The sequence below is a fragment of the Mytilus edulis genome, chromosome 2 (assembly GCF_963676685.1).
Source record: "Mytilus edulis chromosome 2, xbMytEdul2.2, whole genome shotgun sequence".
NCBI classification, from domain to species: domain Eukaryota; kingdom Metazoa; phylum Mollusca; class Bivalvia; order Mytilida; family Mytilidae; genus Mytilus; species Mytilus edulis.
The window spans coordinates 53,384,297-53,400,054 of NC_092345.1; the positions used below are offsets into that span (position 1 = coordinate 53,384,297).

Consider the following 15,758-nt stretch of genomic DNA (forward strand, 5'->3'; position numbering starts at 1 on the left):
TCACTTCCGAAAAAATATTACGGAATTGTGTTTACGACATTAGGTCCTTATCCCTTATCATCTGTGAAATGCACAGACTCCATAATCTTCCCAAAGACGATATGATGCATATTATTGATGATCGTTCCACAAGTGTCGACTCTAGTGTGTTTAAAAAAAAAATGTCATGAAATTGACAAAAATTTGGGATCTATGGCAACGTGAAAATTTATCTGTATGAATTATGACTGCCTATTTATCCAACGTTACATAAACCACGCATTAACCTTTAACTTGTGGACTTTATCCTCAAACGCACTTTATTAAGGCATTGTTTGTGTACATTATTTGCGATATATCGATATATCAAGAATTTGTCTTTAGATTGATGCATGGATAGAGGTTGATGCTTGTCGTGTTTGATAATATTCATTATTTAAAATTTTCATTTTATTTTTCGTATTTCAGACTCTATAACATCAAACATATCAATAGCACTGTATCCATATATGTGTCAAAATACAATAGGATCAGTTGATACGTTAAACGAATCAGATTGATGAACGCTGCCAGGGATAGGATTTCAAGTAAGAAGAAGTTTAAAACAGTTATAACGAGTGGAAGCTTTGGGGAGGGACTTCACCTACGAGGCAGTGATTTCGACATAATGTATGTATTTAAAAATTTCGAGGATTATGAAAATATTCAACCAAGCTTTAATTCAAGTATAGAATATTTTTCAATGGATAGAGACGATGTTAAACCTGGTTTACTATGTTAAGGCTCGAATATAGTAGAAGATAGGAGGTTTTGAAAGACTGGACAGAACATAATGGTAGATATTTTTTTTCGAATGCTTTATATAACGAACATTTATTAACCAACTAAGTACATTATTGCCAAAAATGACTGGTTATTAAAAATAACATATTTTCTGTAATGGCCCTGTTTTTCTGTAATGGCCCTGTTTTTTCTGCAATGGCCCTGTTTTTCTGTAATGGCTCTGTTTTTCTGTAATGGCCCTGTTATTTCTGTAATGGCCCTGTTTTTCTGTAATGGCCCTGTATTAATGCCCAGCTTGTCTGTATTAAGCCCAGTTTGGGTTTTTAAATAAAGTTAATAAAATTAAACTGTAAAGAGTATAATACCTTTTTGTATTTTATTTAATTTAGTAACCAGCAACAAACATTAAAGAACCATATAAAGGGATCACTGTTCATCCTGTTTTTCAACACATAACTTCTTTCAACTTAATATCTTGGATACTTGGTATATTTCAAGCTTGATCATGGTGAAGTACAAATTACTTTTTTTTCAAACTAAACTGTCATTAAAAGAGTAAGAGAGTACATCAAGTTGGCAGCAACACATACACTTTTTTCAGTTGGTTAAGAAATGTATTAAAAAATGGGTGTTTTTATAATGGCCCTGTTATATGTCCTTGGTCTGTAATAATGGCCTTGGATGTCTGTAATGGCCCTCGGCGTTGCCTCGGGCCATTACAGACTTCCTCGACCATTATTACAGACCTTGGACATATAATAGGGCCATTATAAAAATACCCATTCATTAATACTATAATATCGTCTGAAGATAAAAGCTTAATCATTCATGGACCGTGTATATCGGACGAAAGTGGGATTACTGACGACGCTTTTTGTTTCCATTGTCCGACATGGATAACACCTGCAGTATAGTGAATAACAAGATATAAGAACGCATGGCCGATTTATCATGTCAAAAACAGTATTATAAAACACGGCGTTCTTTTGTGCCGATTGGAAGTAAAGGATCGCCAATCAAAGATCTAGAATGGCGAGTATCTTTTTCGGTTGGTGAAAAACTTCTCATAAATACCTTTACACACACACAATTATTATGCTATGCTCTTTTAAAAATTGTTTTGAAAGATGATATAGCAAACTTCTATGGATGTAAAGATTTACTCTGCTCATATTTTGTGAAAAACAATTATTTTCTGGATATCGGAAGAACTTCCATCATCTGTATGGCAACCTGAAAATATTATACCTTGTTTTATGCGATGTTTCAACAGGCTAGTCTACTGCGTTCAGCATTCAATTTGCTTGCATTACTTCATTCCAGAGAATAACATGTTCGAGAACAGAGTTGAGGGCAATGCTCGTGAAATACTTTTGAAGAAACAATATTCGTTACATAGCTATGGCTGGCGATTCATCTTATTTTCAGATCAATTATCGAACTTCGATGTTACAACGTTGAATTTTCCCATCGAACCACATACATAATATGTAAAAGAAGTGGAAAGAATACTGAATACCAATTTTTTGTTCAATGTAAATGTTCTGTTCACAACTTTTTGTGAGGAAGATAGATTTCGTACAGGAATAATTCAGGAATTAACTTGTCAGCAATCTTCGTCAAAACACTTATATAAATATTACATTTATACTTGGTGTAATGTCAAAGCTCAGTATATACCACTGGATAGTGCCAGAAGTAATAATAAATACCGATACAAACAGTACAAATCCAGTCTTAGTTATCTGCTTAAAAACGTTTACCACGACGCTGTTTCTGGATGGCTTATGGTAGCTTCATTGTTTTATAAGACAAAGTAATATGGAATAGCTATACATATCACTATGTATTCTCTGTCGAAATGTACTCCCCATAAACTGTACCATCAAATGTCTATGTCAAATATCCATTACCAAACTTTAAAACAGGAATCTGTCCAGAAAACGAGTTTTGTTTCTTTGCTGAAAATAATGTAAGCAGATGTTGTATCATTTGAGGAAAATTCAAATTTAATACCAGATGAACTTCTAATGAACGAATGGGTTGGAAGGTATTATATCCCATCTACAGTTTATGCCTATTTCCTTAATTTTCTGTGTCATTATCACCTCAATAATTTCAGACAATGTCAGGATTCATACAAAGCTCTGCAAATGATTATACAAGAAAAATATTTAACAGCAGATATCTCTTATTCCTCGCATATTCCTATAATACTTTGGGAGTTGCTTCACAGTTATTAGGCGACGAAAAATCCGCACGAAAGGCATTCATACAATCTTGGCAACTATTCCCGGGCGCATCGTGTAACTCTGGTGAAAAGAGACTGTTGTCTATGAGTTAATTGTATTAGATGAGTGTTTTGCAATACATCCTCAATCATATGGTTAATGGTGTTGTTTGTCTACGATGCAAGTAAAATGGATGATAATATGTTCAATATCTGTTTGTTGACATATTTGTTTGTTTTTATCAAAGAACGTCTCGTCCTTTTTGTATAAAAAAAAGTTCGTCAGAAGATTCCAAGACCTTGTTGATAAATATTCTGTAGCAACTTATTTACACGATGGTCTTAGAGTGAAGATTCGGGTACTGACGTTGTTTATCATCTTCATAACGTTTTATAGTATTCTTTTATTTGTATTTGTGAATATTAATTTTACTGTTTAGTCTATTTTTGGTAATGTCCATTTGACGTGGCTCGGTACTTATACATCCCGTCATTGTGTTGTTGTGCAATGGTGAATTGTTGTGTTCTTGTCTTTTGGTTTGGCTGTCGTACTGTGTCTGTATGACCTTATGTGTTTCTGTGTTTACATATTTGTTTGTTTCTATAGTGATTAAAATTATAACAATACTGGCTGCTGTAAACCTATTTTTGACATTATCTATAGTTATGTCTGTTTCTTATGTACAAATATCGTTGTCAATATTATGGATTTTTGTCCGACTTTTATACAAGTAAGAGATATAGCTAGCTATATAAGAAAGTACCAAGTCAGGCACATGACAGTTTCATGTGTTTGAGCTTTAGATTTTGCCATTTTATGAGGAACATTTCTTTTTTTAAAATTCTTCGGTGTTTCAGGTCTTTTTTTGTGATTTTACTTTTTAACATTCTGGTATTTGGTTTTTCTAGTCTAACCTTATTATTATCTTCAATGATTTGGTTTATTCTTAATATCGCGGAGTGTAATGCGGTATTGATATTTAAAAAGTCTGTTACGGGAACAAGAAACATTAAAACTTGTGAGGCTATAGCCATTTTTTCCTTTTAGTAATATTTGCATGTTTACTATCAAAACAACGAAAGCAGCTGACAATTTTTCTCCCCTATTTTCACATTCATTTTACTCATGTTTTCACACTTTTAAAGAAGAGACACAAGACACTGACACAAACAAGATTTAAAAAGCACGAATCGACGAAAAATCATAAATAGCAAGGCAAACAATAAGAACGTGTTACCGAGCATCTTCAGACAATAACTTCCGTCGGTAACATAACCGATCACGTGTCCGTATTTCTGTGTCTGCGTTTGTATGTGTGGTTTCTGACTAAAATTCTTCTATTTCTTCTTGTTAAAACTAAAAGCTCGCGTTCTGTTTTGTTTTTTAAAAGATGATATATTTTAGGAAGGAATTTGGCAGATGTTTTCACTTGTTTCGTTGATTGATTGATTGATACGTGCATGTTCCCAGTGATCAGGAGCATATAGTTCAGTGGTTGTCGTTGGTGAATTTATTTTAAATTATTTTCTTTTTTTTGCAAATTGTTTTGTTAAAAACTATGCCACTAGTTTTCTCAATTGAATTGTTTCAGATTTTTTAATGTAGAGGCCGTCTATACGGTATTTTTTTTTCTCATTACTGAAAGCCAAACGGTTGCCTATAATTTATTATATATATATCCACTTTGTATGAACTTTGGTGGATAGTTGAATCTTGGCAATTATACCACATCTCCTTATGTTTATATGACAGTGATGATTTGCTTCGAATTGCACAGCAATATGTACGTTCATACCTATTTTCTTTTTCATCTCTTTCTTTTCCTTCGTGTTCGTCCTTTGACGTGCATCATTTGATAAATTCTGTAGCACTGTCTTCTTGTCTTTTCTGTTTTTTCTATAATTTCTCTCATTTTATACAAGTAAGAAATTTAGCTAGCTATATAAGAAAATGCCTGTACCAATGTAAGATGTAATGTTAAAGAGTTTTGTCCGTTGCAAAAACTTATTCAGATTATGAGAAATAACTTTAATTTAATAAATATTTATATTTTATTTGATACCTTTAAAGCTTCTGCTATCTGTGTAGGTTTTTCCTTTTGAATGACGTTATCTTCATAGTAGGGACCTGCAAATAATCACGTATGAACATTCTTAAATATTAAGATAAGCAAATTATGATAAAGACAATCGTTTTAATTCCGAAACATCATTGAGTGTAATGGGTATTAAAATATGTGTTACGGAAACGGGAAATCTTTGCAATTTTACTTTCAAAACAACTAAAGCAGCTGATTATTTTTCTTTCTTTTGCTACTTGCACAATAATTATACTTATGTATCTATACTATAAAAGAAATATGATACACCAACAAGACTTAATTGCAACCACCTCCCTATCAAAAAGCATGTCAAGCGTCATTGGTCAATTTATCTCATAAAAAACTTACCCCTGTAAATATACCGAAGTCCATGTGTGGATTTGTTGTTATTGTATGTGACATTGTGCTGCAATTTTCGGTGGAAGAGGTTAAGGTGAGGCTGATGTTGTCTATAGGTTGTCTCTTTATCTTTTCTTCTAAGTTTTTCCAAAGTTCAGTGTCGTATTCACTTGTAGCTTCGTCTATAAGATCTGTCATGTATTCCCGAATCTGATCCTGTTCTATTTCTTCTTCCCTCGCAGATTTGATGGTTATCCCAAAAACATCTTTCACTTAAAATAATAATTTGGAAAGAATATAAACTGCTAAAAATTACTTTTGTCACGGTTTATCATTTATGTAAAGTTTGTTTTGCATTTCATTGCAAACGTTTTCGACATAACATCCTCCTTTTGAAATAATTTGTCGTTTTTGAATAAACTTAAATGTTTTTTGCTTAAATTGTGACTAATAATTTGTTACGAAACCGGACATCGCCACTAGCTGTCGTATATTCTTTTCCTTTTGGTCATTTTTGTAAAGCGTTGCGACATACACGATTCTAGTCATGGTCATTCAATTATTATGCTAGCGCAAAAGTTGTGGTGCTATAATGTGAAAAACTTACCAACTGTTCTTTGAGAGATTTCCTGTGTAATGTGTTTAGTCTACTTTTTTATTATCCTGTTTAAGTAATACGCTACTCGTTTGTTCTCCTATACCAGCCTTGTCAGCCATTACTTCATCTAAAATGATCATATGTACTACTGTCAAAAAGGATGTAAAAAAAATCAGCCAAATACAGATTCCAATTTTCATGTAGCACGATTGGTACTTGACCCTAGCAATGGTACAATACCGATGCGTATTGTTTACATGATTGACACATAATGTGTCATATACCGACAATCCAATCTTGCAACATGTGAGACACTACCATATGGCTCCTATCAGTCGGAACCTCCTGAAAGGAAAATAGAAGAAAGAACTCATATAATTACAACTAATAAAGATGACCCGGAAAAAGATTTATTCGATCTTACCTAACCACCTTGAGGATCTTTTCGTGGCAAGTAGTCGTGAGTTGTCCGAAGAGCAGACATTGCAGTTAAAAAATCTACTGATACGACACATCGATGCTTTCGCAAAATCAAAGAATGATTTAGGTTGTTATGACCTAATCGAACACACAATTGACACGGGTGATGCCAGGCTAGTTGAACATAATCCGAGGCGTCTTCTTCTGGCTAAACGGGAGGCGCCGATCAAGAAATAAACAGGATGCTGGAAGGAGGAATTATCGGACGATTCTTGGCGCTTCTGCGCGAACTTCAGAAAAATTAACAATTTGACAAAAAAATACTCGTATCCGCTCCCCAGAATAGCAGATTGCGTGGATGCTCTGAGGGGCGCAAGTTGGTACTCGACTTTTGATTTACAAAGTGGTTATTGGCAGGTGAAGATGGCCTAATCCGACAAAGAAAAGACGAGTATTGTAACAACAAAAGGTCTTTTCTAGTTTACAGTAATGCCATTTGGTCTATGCAACGCTGGTGCATGTTTCGAAAGACTCATGGTGTACGATCTGTCATTTGGCAAGTTTGTCTGCTGTATTTGGATGGTGTCATAATTTTTGCAAATTCCTTTGACGAACACCTGTCCCGTTTTGAACAAGTTATAGCAAAAATCAAAAATGCCAATCTAAAAATATCACAAAAGAAATGCTCGTTTTTCCTGGGAAAAAGTTCATTTCCTTGGTCACATGGTTTCAGAAGAAGGAGTTGCTACCAACCCTGATGAGATAGCAGCTATTAAAGAGTGGCATACCCCTAAAACAGTTCAAGAGGTGCGAAGTTTTATAGGTACTTGTTCCTCCTATAGAAGATATATTCGTGGTTTTTCCGACATAGCTAGGCAACTTCATAAACCTACAGAAAATGGAGATCGATTTAAATGGACACAAGAATGCCAACAAGCGCTCGATACACTGAAGGAATGCCTAATCTCAGCTCCGATACTTGGATATTCTGATATAAGCAAACCTTTTGTAGATTATTGCGTTGCGTTGTGTATTTGATCGTAAGCTAACTAAGGCGTTAAAGATAGAACTACGTCTGCCATTATAAGTTTCTATTCAATACAATATAAAGTATCACAATTACGCAACGTCACAAAGATAGTGGCCGTACCGCAAAAAGGTACGTTAATATTAGCGCAATTCTTTACACCTTTTATCTAAGGTAGCAATACACAGTTAGGAAAAAAACTTAAAATTGACACTCAAAATGTTTAAACACCCTCTTTCCCCTCCTGTCTAACAAAGAAGGCTTTATGTGTGTGTTATGCATGTATATACTTATAGAAAGAGAATCTTCCATAGATTTGATTTCTAATGGTCATAACGGTCATGGTGAAATATAATCCCTTTTGGGTGTAACCATGGCAGCAATCTGCATTTCTAAGATACAAAATATAGCAAAAAAGGGGGATGAACATGTCACAAAAGTCTCCAAAATTTGGTCTAAAGGAAAATTTCAATTAATTACAGTGATACCTTTCCTGAATCCATAGGTTTATATATATCAAGTGGTCCAAAAAAAATCATATACATTTCTGCTCGTTTTTCCATAAAATTGAATTGAAAAGATCGAGCGCAAAATCTTTATTGATAAACACTACAATATAATTTATGGACGGACTGTCAATCATATAAATGGCCTATACAACATGTTAAAAACAATCTAAATGATCATATAAACCCACTAAGAAGGCTAAATTATTGTTCAATTATCTAAAAATCAATTTTATTGTACAAAAACTTTCATATTTAAAAAATTCACAGGGGCCATAATGCGAAACTAAACTTCTGACTGTGTATTGCTACCTAAGATACAGATGCTAGTGGGTACGGAATTGGTGCAGTATTATCCCAAGTTACGGACGAAAAAGAACAGGTTATAGCATATTTCAGCAAGAGTATGAATAAACCCGAACGGAACTACTGTGTCACTCGCCGTGAGTTGCTAGCAGTAGTTATGTCCATCAAACATTTTCATCACTATTTGTATGGAGTCCCGTTCCTGGTTAGGACAGATCACGGCGGACTCAATTGGATTATGAATTTCATAAATCCAGAAGGTCAAACCGTGAGATGGTTGGAGATCCTTGCCTCCTATAATTACACCATTCAACACAGATCTCTGGCAGGCAACACAATAATGCAGATGGACTCTCGCGACGTCCCTGTTCTCTGTATACATACTGCACCCGTCAAGAAAGCAACAACAGAGAAAATACCGAGAAAGATGACATTGAACATGTCCGAGTCACGAAAAGAGTCACAGAGGAGCCTGAAATACGGTATTCGATACAGAAGAAGTCGACATAGAAGACAACATGGACAGCTTTGAATGGGTACAAAGTAGAAGCCTCGAGGAAATCGCAACTGCTCAACAAAGCGACACGGTTTTGAAGCAATTATAGAAGATGAAAAAGAGGAACGAAAGATACCAGAGGAACAGTCAAACTCATAAATCGAAAATAAACCGAAAACGCCTGGCTGAAAATGAAAGAAGACAAACAGACAAACAATAAAACACATGACACAACATAGAAAACTAAAGAATAGGCAACACGGACCCCACCAAAAACTAAGGGTGATCACAGGTGCTCCGGAAGGGTAAGCAGATCCTGCTCCACATGTGACACCCGTCGTGTTGCTTATATTATAACAAATCCGGTAAATAGTCTAATTCGGTAGGTCACATTCATGAAAGGGAAGGAGATTGTAGTTACGACGTTAGGAACATATCCGATATCATTTGTGAAACGGTTATTCCATAAAGGTCAACCAACTCGAGATGGCGTCCGTAAAATTTACGAAGGGATGATTTCAACTTCACCATTTGGAACTCTTGGTTTAGTAGCTTCCTTGTGATTAGCAACCCTCTATAAAAAAAAATCATGATAGGAAATGCAAGCACGGCAAGCATTAAAGTGACAGGTACAGAAAGGCCCAATTGGGAAGAGATTTCTTTTCAAAGCATAGCTTTGAAAGTCCATTGGGCCCAATGGAACAAGATAAAATTGGAAAGTGTTGGCATAAGGAAGTCATGAAAATACTGCATGGCGATCCACCCGCCTGACATTTTAGCCAACATTGCACCTTAGCCAGAGTTTCGAGAAGATTTTACTGGGCAGGTTACAAGGATTACGTGATACAATGTTGTCGACAATTTAAAACGTGCGAAGCTCGTAAAAAAACTCAGAAACATTATCGAGGACTTATGAAGCAGTACCTGGTGGGGGCACCTTTAGAACGGGTGGCCATTGACATTCTTGACCTTTCGCCCAAAACTCATTCAGGTTACAGGTATACTTAGTTCTCACGATGGGCCGAAGCCTACCCTATGATTGGGCTGACCGCTGAAGAAGTCGCTGAGTTTTTTGTCAATCAATTTGTGGCACGCTTTCAACAAGTTCCAAAACAGATGCGCACAGATAGAGGAACTCAATTTGAGTCCAAACTGTTTCAGGATCTATGTTTGAGATTAAATATAGACAATACACGAACCACAGCAATGCATCCACAAGGTGGTGGAATGGTAGAGCGACTAAACCGAACTTTAGAAGATATTTTAAGTAAATACATAACTATACATAAAAAGACTGTGATACACATCTACAGTTAGCTCTCATGGCTTACAGGTCATCCGAGAATGAGGGTACAGGGTTTTCGCCCTCCATGTTGATGTTCGGAGGGGAAATTGAACTTCCAGTTTATGATTTACCTGATTTATGGATCTTACCCAGATAGTGTAGAGACAGAGGGAAAATCCGAAAACGATTATCTAAAAGATTTACGAAAAGGGCTTTGGGACATACATGATGTATGATGTATGAGGAATTATCCAACTTTGGGAAGTCTAAAGAGGCACATGCGCTATGCGCATACAGAGAACAGGGTGTAATGTAGGTGGTGTCCCTATGATGTATCCTCCAATGCCACCTACAGGATGAAGTAACATAAAAAAAAACACTGGTACAAATTCAAGGGTGAAAGTAAACAAAACCAAACGACACCAACTAAGAAAGTATCATAAGTGATTAGGAGAGTAGAAAGGAGAAGAATTCCAATGACTATGAAGCTACAAAATTGCCCTCAGCAGATTGCCCACCACTGAGAGAGCCATCACCATGTTGGTGGTATTTGAGGAGCTCATGGCAACAAAACACCAAACCCCACAGAAGACTTACTGTTTTCGTTGCCGGTTAATGTTGTATCAGAGATCGATAATTCGTTAGATAACACTCCCCTGATGAGTGTTCAGGAGCTTGATGAGTCAGTAGTGCATGAGCACCAGTCAGAACAGGCCAAGAAAACAACTGAGAACATTCAAGAGCCAGATGATCTTGAACTTGAGAAGCCAGTAGTCATGGATGACCAGTCAGTACAGGTCAGTGAGACATCAAAGGACATGCAAGAGTCAGATGATAATGTAGTTATTGAACAACCAGAAGAGGGTACAGTCACAGAGGTGAGGGAGGAATTGATAGAGGTTACAGAGGACGGTTTGGACCTCATTAAGGAAGACATCAGGCTTGTCGAGATAGATGGAATGACGCCTACCCCAAATTATCTCCCATCCAGAATAACGCCCACCAACTTAAAATATGGCAACATATGCGACTACAGACACTTTGACCTGCCCGAGGGCAAAGAAGATCATAGACAGGTTCTTCTTTGTCCACCTTCCACATACCACTATACTAAGGAGGCAGGCAAGGAGGAGCCACATGAATACTACCATTTTTTCAGATGGCTATTCTGGTCTTGTCAAAACAGAGAGGTTGGAACTTCCAGGTGGAACTGTCTACTCACTTACCAGCCACTGTATACCACAAATCCCAGTCGTAGAAATAAAGCCACTGGAATTCAGGTTTCGACTACACTTGTAACATGTGATGTGAAAGTGCAGGTTGTTCCAACAACCACAATTTCAGGAACACAAACAGAAAAGATGCCAGAAATCAAAAGAAAACGCACGCAGATAAGGAAATCAGTTGTGACATTATTGCATGTCGGTTTTTTTAAATAATAAATTAAAACACTGTACAGTCCGGAACTATTTGTGCATCAAATTTAGTATCACAAACCAAATGTGTTCATATAACTATTGTTACAAGTCAAGTTTTCATATTCATAATACTCTCTCATTGTTGTTAAATGCGTTCAGTTTGGGGACAAACTAAATTTGTTAGGGGGCATTATAACGGTCTTATAATAATTTATAAGTAGGTTGATTTCCAACCATCACGGTTTTGTTATGAACAGTGGGAAAACTGAACTAGTTTCAAGCATTTACTTGCCTTGTGTTCATGAAATAACATCGTTATTATTATGTCGGGAATGCCAGGATTATATTATTACTCCAACTGAACATTTATTTTTTATACCTTTAAGATTTATTATTTGCATTCCGTAGTAGCATCTACAATTACTCATGTCTATATAATATGGAGTTATTTTTATGTACACTGCTTTTCATGTACGACACTCTGGTATCAGATATTGTCGTCGCCATTTGTGTTCAGATGGCATGACGTCACACAAGTGAACGTCAATTCTACTATATTCTTATATAAAATGTGTGTCACGGTGTGTCTTAGTGTGTCGTCCTTGCATATAAATTCGCGACATCTAAACACTCGGGTTCAGTCTTGTTTCGTCTATGCGCCATTCCTATTCCTAAGACTTTCAAAAAAAAAAAATAAAGCTGCATACATATTCTTGTTTTAAGGTTAGCATATGGGTCATTTTCAAAAAATGTCACAATTTTCATTACACCCATGCTATTTTTTTTAATTTCTAATGGCCATTTCAGTTGTAATGGTTTAAATGAAATTAAGCTTGTCGGATTTATGATTAAGGACATTAATAATAAACACGATTTACATCGATTTCTATAAGATTAAAATAAATTTAAGTCCGATTTTGGGGGATATTTGTGTGCGTACAGTGTCAGAAAAACACATTTCAAATGGTTGTTTTCCGATTTTCTGATCGCCTTGATACCTGCAAAAGGGACTTTTTAAGAACGTTAATAGCTATTCGAAAAATCGTAGCTTCTTTATCAATATATGTAACATATTATCTACAAACTAAATTCAATCAGAGTTCATGTCTATCCTGTTACCGCTACTTAAAATAGCCGTTGAATTGTTCTCCCTATGAGTATTGAATCAGTCAGTGTTGATTTCAAAAGTGCAAAGTTACCTTTACATTTAAAACGCCACGTTTCTTGAACGAAAGTGTAGGTAGAGAAAAGAAGTTTCAAGACATTTAGTGAAAAAAATAGAGAGTACTTTTTTTCATGTATATGCTTTTACCAACAATTTTGATAAATTACACGAACAGTATACTTGTAAAAAGTGCAATAACGTGTTTGAAACTAAAGTCACAACAGAAAAACATAATCACTTCACCAAAGGGAGTAGTTATTTCTCACAACAGCCTTCAAAAATGAAGAAATTTGTCTATCCTGTTATGTCTATCCTGTTACTATGGTTGCTATGGTTACAGTAACAGGATAGACAATTGTAGACAGAAACGTTGTTAAAATTTTTATCTGAACATATAGTCGCAAAACGAATGAAATATTTCGTTGTTTGAACTCATCTTAAGGTTATAACGTCTTAATCTACCCAATTACTCATTTGCAGGTGCAAAACTGATATCGGTAACAGGAGAGACAAAAAGGTAACAGGATAGACTTTTATTTAAGAATAGAATGCTTCTTTTTTGTAACTTTATTGGGGTGTAAAAGCGATAACTGAAGTACATTTTGTTTATTTCATTCTAAAAATGTGCGCACGGTCAACGCTTTTACAACCCTATGATGTTACAAAAAAAGGCATTCAATACTTATAATTACATTTTTTAGCTAGGATCATGAAAACACGATTTACATCAAGTTTTTGTTTAATTTACCTGTGCACTTTATTGTGGGACCTCGTGTCATCATAAATGATAAGTTGTATTGTGTAATGCAACTGCTTAAGGAATAACACGTGATGTGCAGTTAGCCAATCAGATTGGCGTATTCTAATGAAACATACACCTAAGGAAATTAAATAATGATATATCATAAACGTACGTTCCTGTTACCAATGAAATAAAGAGAAAAGTAAACTAAATTATGAGGGATTCACTTGATGTTGTGTTTATTTGAAAGAGAGAAAAAATGCCGAACAATATTAATTGCTGTCTTATACTTGCATTACTGGTGGTAATTTTTATAACCTTTTAAACACAATTTTTAGAGGCATTTTTCAGTACAACCTGGAAAATTGGCAAATAATCTATTATTTTACAGAATGAATATATATAGAAGTATATTCTCTTGAAAACTATATAATTGGCTACGTAAAACAAGCATTAAATTTTATCTAAATCTTTTTTTAATAACCCAACATTTCTTTTGAAAAATGGTAACAGGAGAGACAAAATATTGTACCACCTATCAAAGAATGTTTCAAGATATTCTTGTATGACATTATCAAGATTGCATCTGTTGCTATGTTGTTCTTTGAGTACTGTTTGTTTTGATTTGCTTATGTTGAGGGTTGTTTGAATAAGTAACTTTTAATAATTTTTTCAATTTCATAATTCGACATTTTTTTTAAAGGACCCATATAGGATCATAAAGATATTAAAAGGGGTTAAAATAATATTTCAGGATATTATTTACGACTTATCATTGTCGATAACTTTCCACAGTTTGCATTAAGCAAGGTATACTGGGGCCTGGTTTTCGAAAGTATCTTATGACTAAGACATGTCTTATGATGGTCTTAGGACATGTCATAGTCGTAAGATATGTTTTCGAAAGTGTCATAAGTTGAGATATGTCATAACTTTTATCATAAACTTAAGACGCCTCGCGACTTATGATGGTCTTATGATTATCATAAAAGTTACGACATCACGTGAAAGAAAGAATATGGCTGCTGTTTACATGCACATTCGACAACGAGCTGAAAATATACGCCGAAACAGGGTCTCCCGAGACAGAAACAACCCACTAGATTACATGGACGATGATCAAATTGTACGTAGATATAGACTTTCACGCCCATTGATTCTTGAACTTTGTAGAATGTTTGAAAACGACTTAGCACGGCCAACAGCAAGATCTCGTGCTAGTCCAGTATCATTTCAAATCATTGTAGCACTGCAGGTTTTATGCCACTGGAAGCTTCCAAATGGTCAATGCTGATGTACACAATATATCCAGGCCTAGCGTATCTAAAACTACAAGTGATGTTACCTCATGTTTAAAGAGGGTTTGCAGGAATTATATAAAGATGCCAACTGACCAGGCTGGACTGCACAACATAATGAGGGGTTTCTATGAAAAGACCAACTTTCCAAATGTTGTCGGTGCCATTGACGGCACACACATCAGAATAAAATTTCCAGCAGAGGATGAGCATCTCTATGTAAATAGAAAAAACTACCTTTCAATTAACGTGCAAGCAGTTTGTGACTCCAGTATGAAGTTTTTGAACATTGTCGCAAAATATCCTGGTGCCACTCATGACTCTTTTATTTTGACCAATTCAAACATTTATGAACTATTTGATTCGAGAGAAATTGGCATTGGATGGCTTTTAGGGGATAGTGGCTATCCATTACGACCATGGTTGATGACTCCTATGCTAAATGCCAGTACTGAAGCTGAGGAACGCTATAAGACGGGACATATGAGGGCAAGATGTGTTGTGGAAAGGAGCTTTGGTTTGTTGAAATCGAGGTTCAGATGCATTGACAATAGTGCTGGAACACTTTTGTACGGAGCTACGAAAAGCTGTGACATTACCGTTGGTGTAGCAGTTCTCCACAATATGTGCATTAACCATGGCATTCCACTACCTCCAGATGAAAATCACTGTGACCGTGGACATATAGCAAGGCAGCAGTACGTTGGTCATCTGAACGATGGTGCAACTGTACGCAGACGACTTATAAATGGACGCTTTTCCCAATAAAATACATTTTCTGTAATATTTTTTTTATTTTTCAATATTTCTATTGCTTTTAAAGCTTACACCAAATACCATTGCTTGTTTTCTATATTTGAATTTTAATATAGTTTCTAGTAGTACATGTAGTATATGGAGATGCAAACACAAATCTAAACTTTCATGTTATCATTATGCGACTTAATTTCTTCAATAATAGTGCGGTGACTGAAGGCAGATTTTTTTTAATTTAATCTCCCCACCGAACACACACCTATATAATATATCATTGGAAAGAGGAAATCGTGTACTATAATAATATG

General features: G+C 35.4%; 1 protein-coding gene across 1 annotated transcript; it reads left to right on the top strand.

The window, feature by feature from the left end:
- The first annotated feature begins 14,676 nt into the window (after nucleotides 1-14,676).
- Nucleotides 14,677-15,462, top strand: LOC139510914 (putative nuclease HARBI1). The gene has a single exon (XM_071297464.1). It carries the CDS (start codon nucleotides 14,677-14,679, stop codon nucleotides 15,460-15,462), a length of 786 nt encoding a protein of 261 aa, XP_071153565.1.
- Nucleotides 15,463-15,758: the final 296 nt, after the last annotated feature.

Coding starts and splice junctions, on each gene's coding strand:
- LOC139510914 (XM_071297464.1), top strand. CDS start 14,677: ATGGTCAATGCTGATGTACACAATATATCCAGGCCTAGCGTATCTAAA.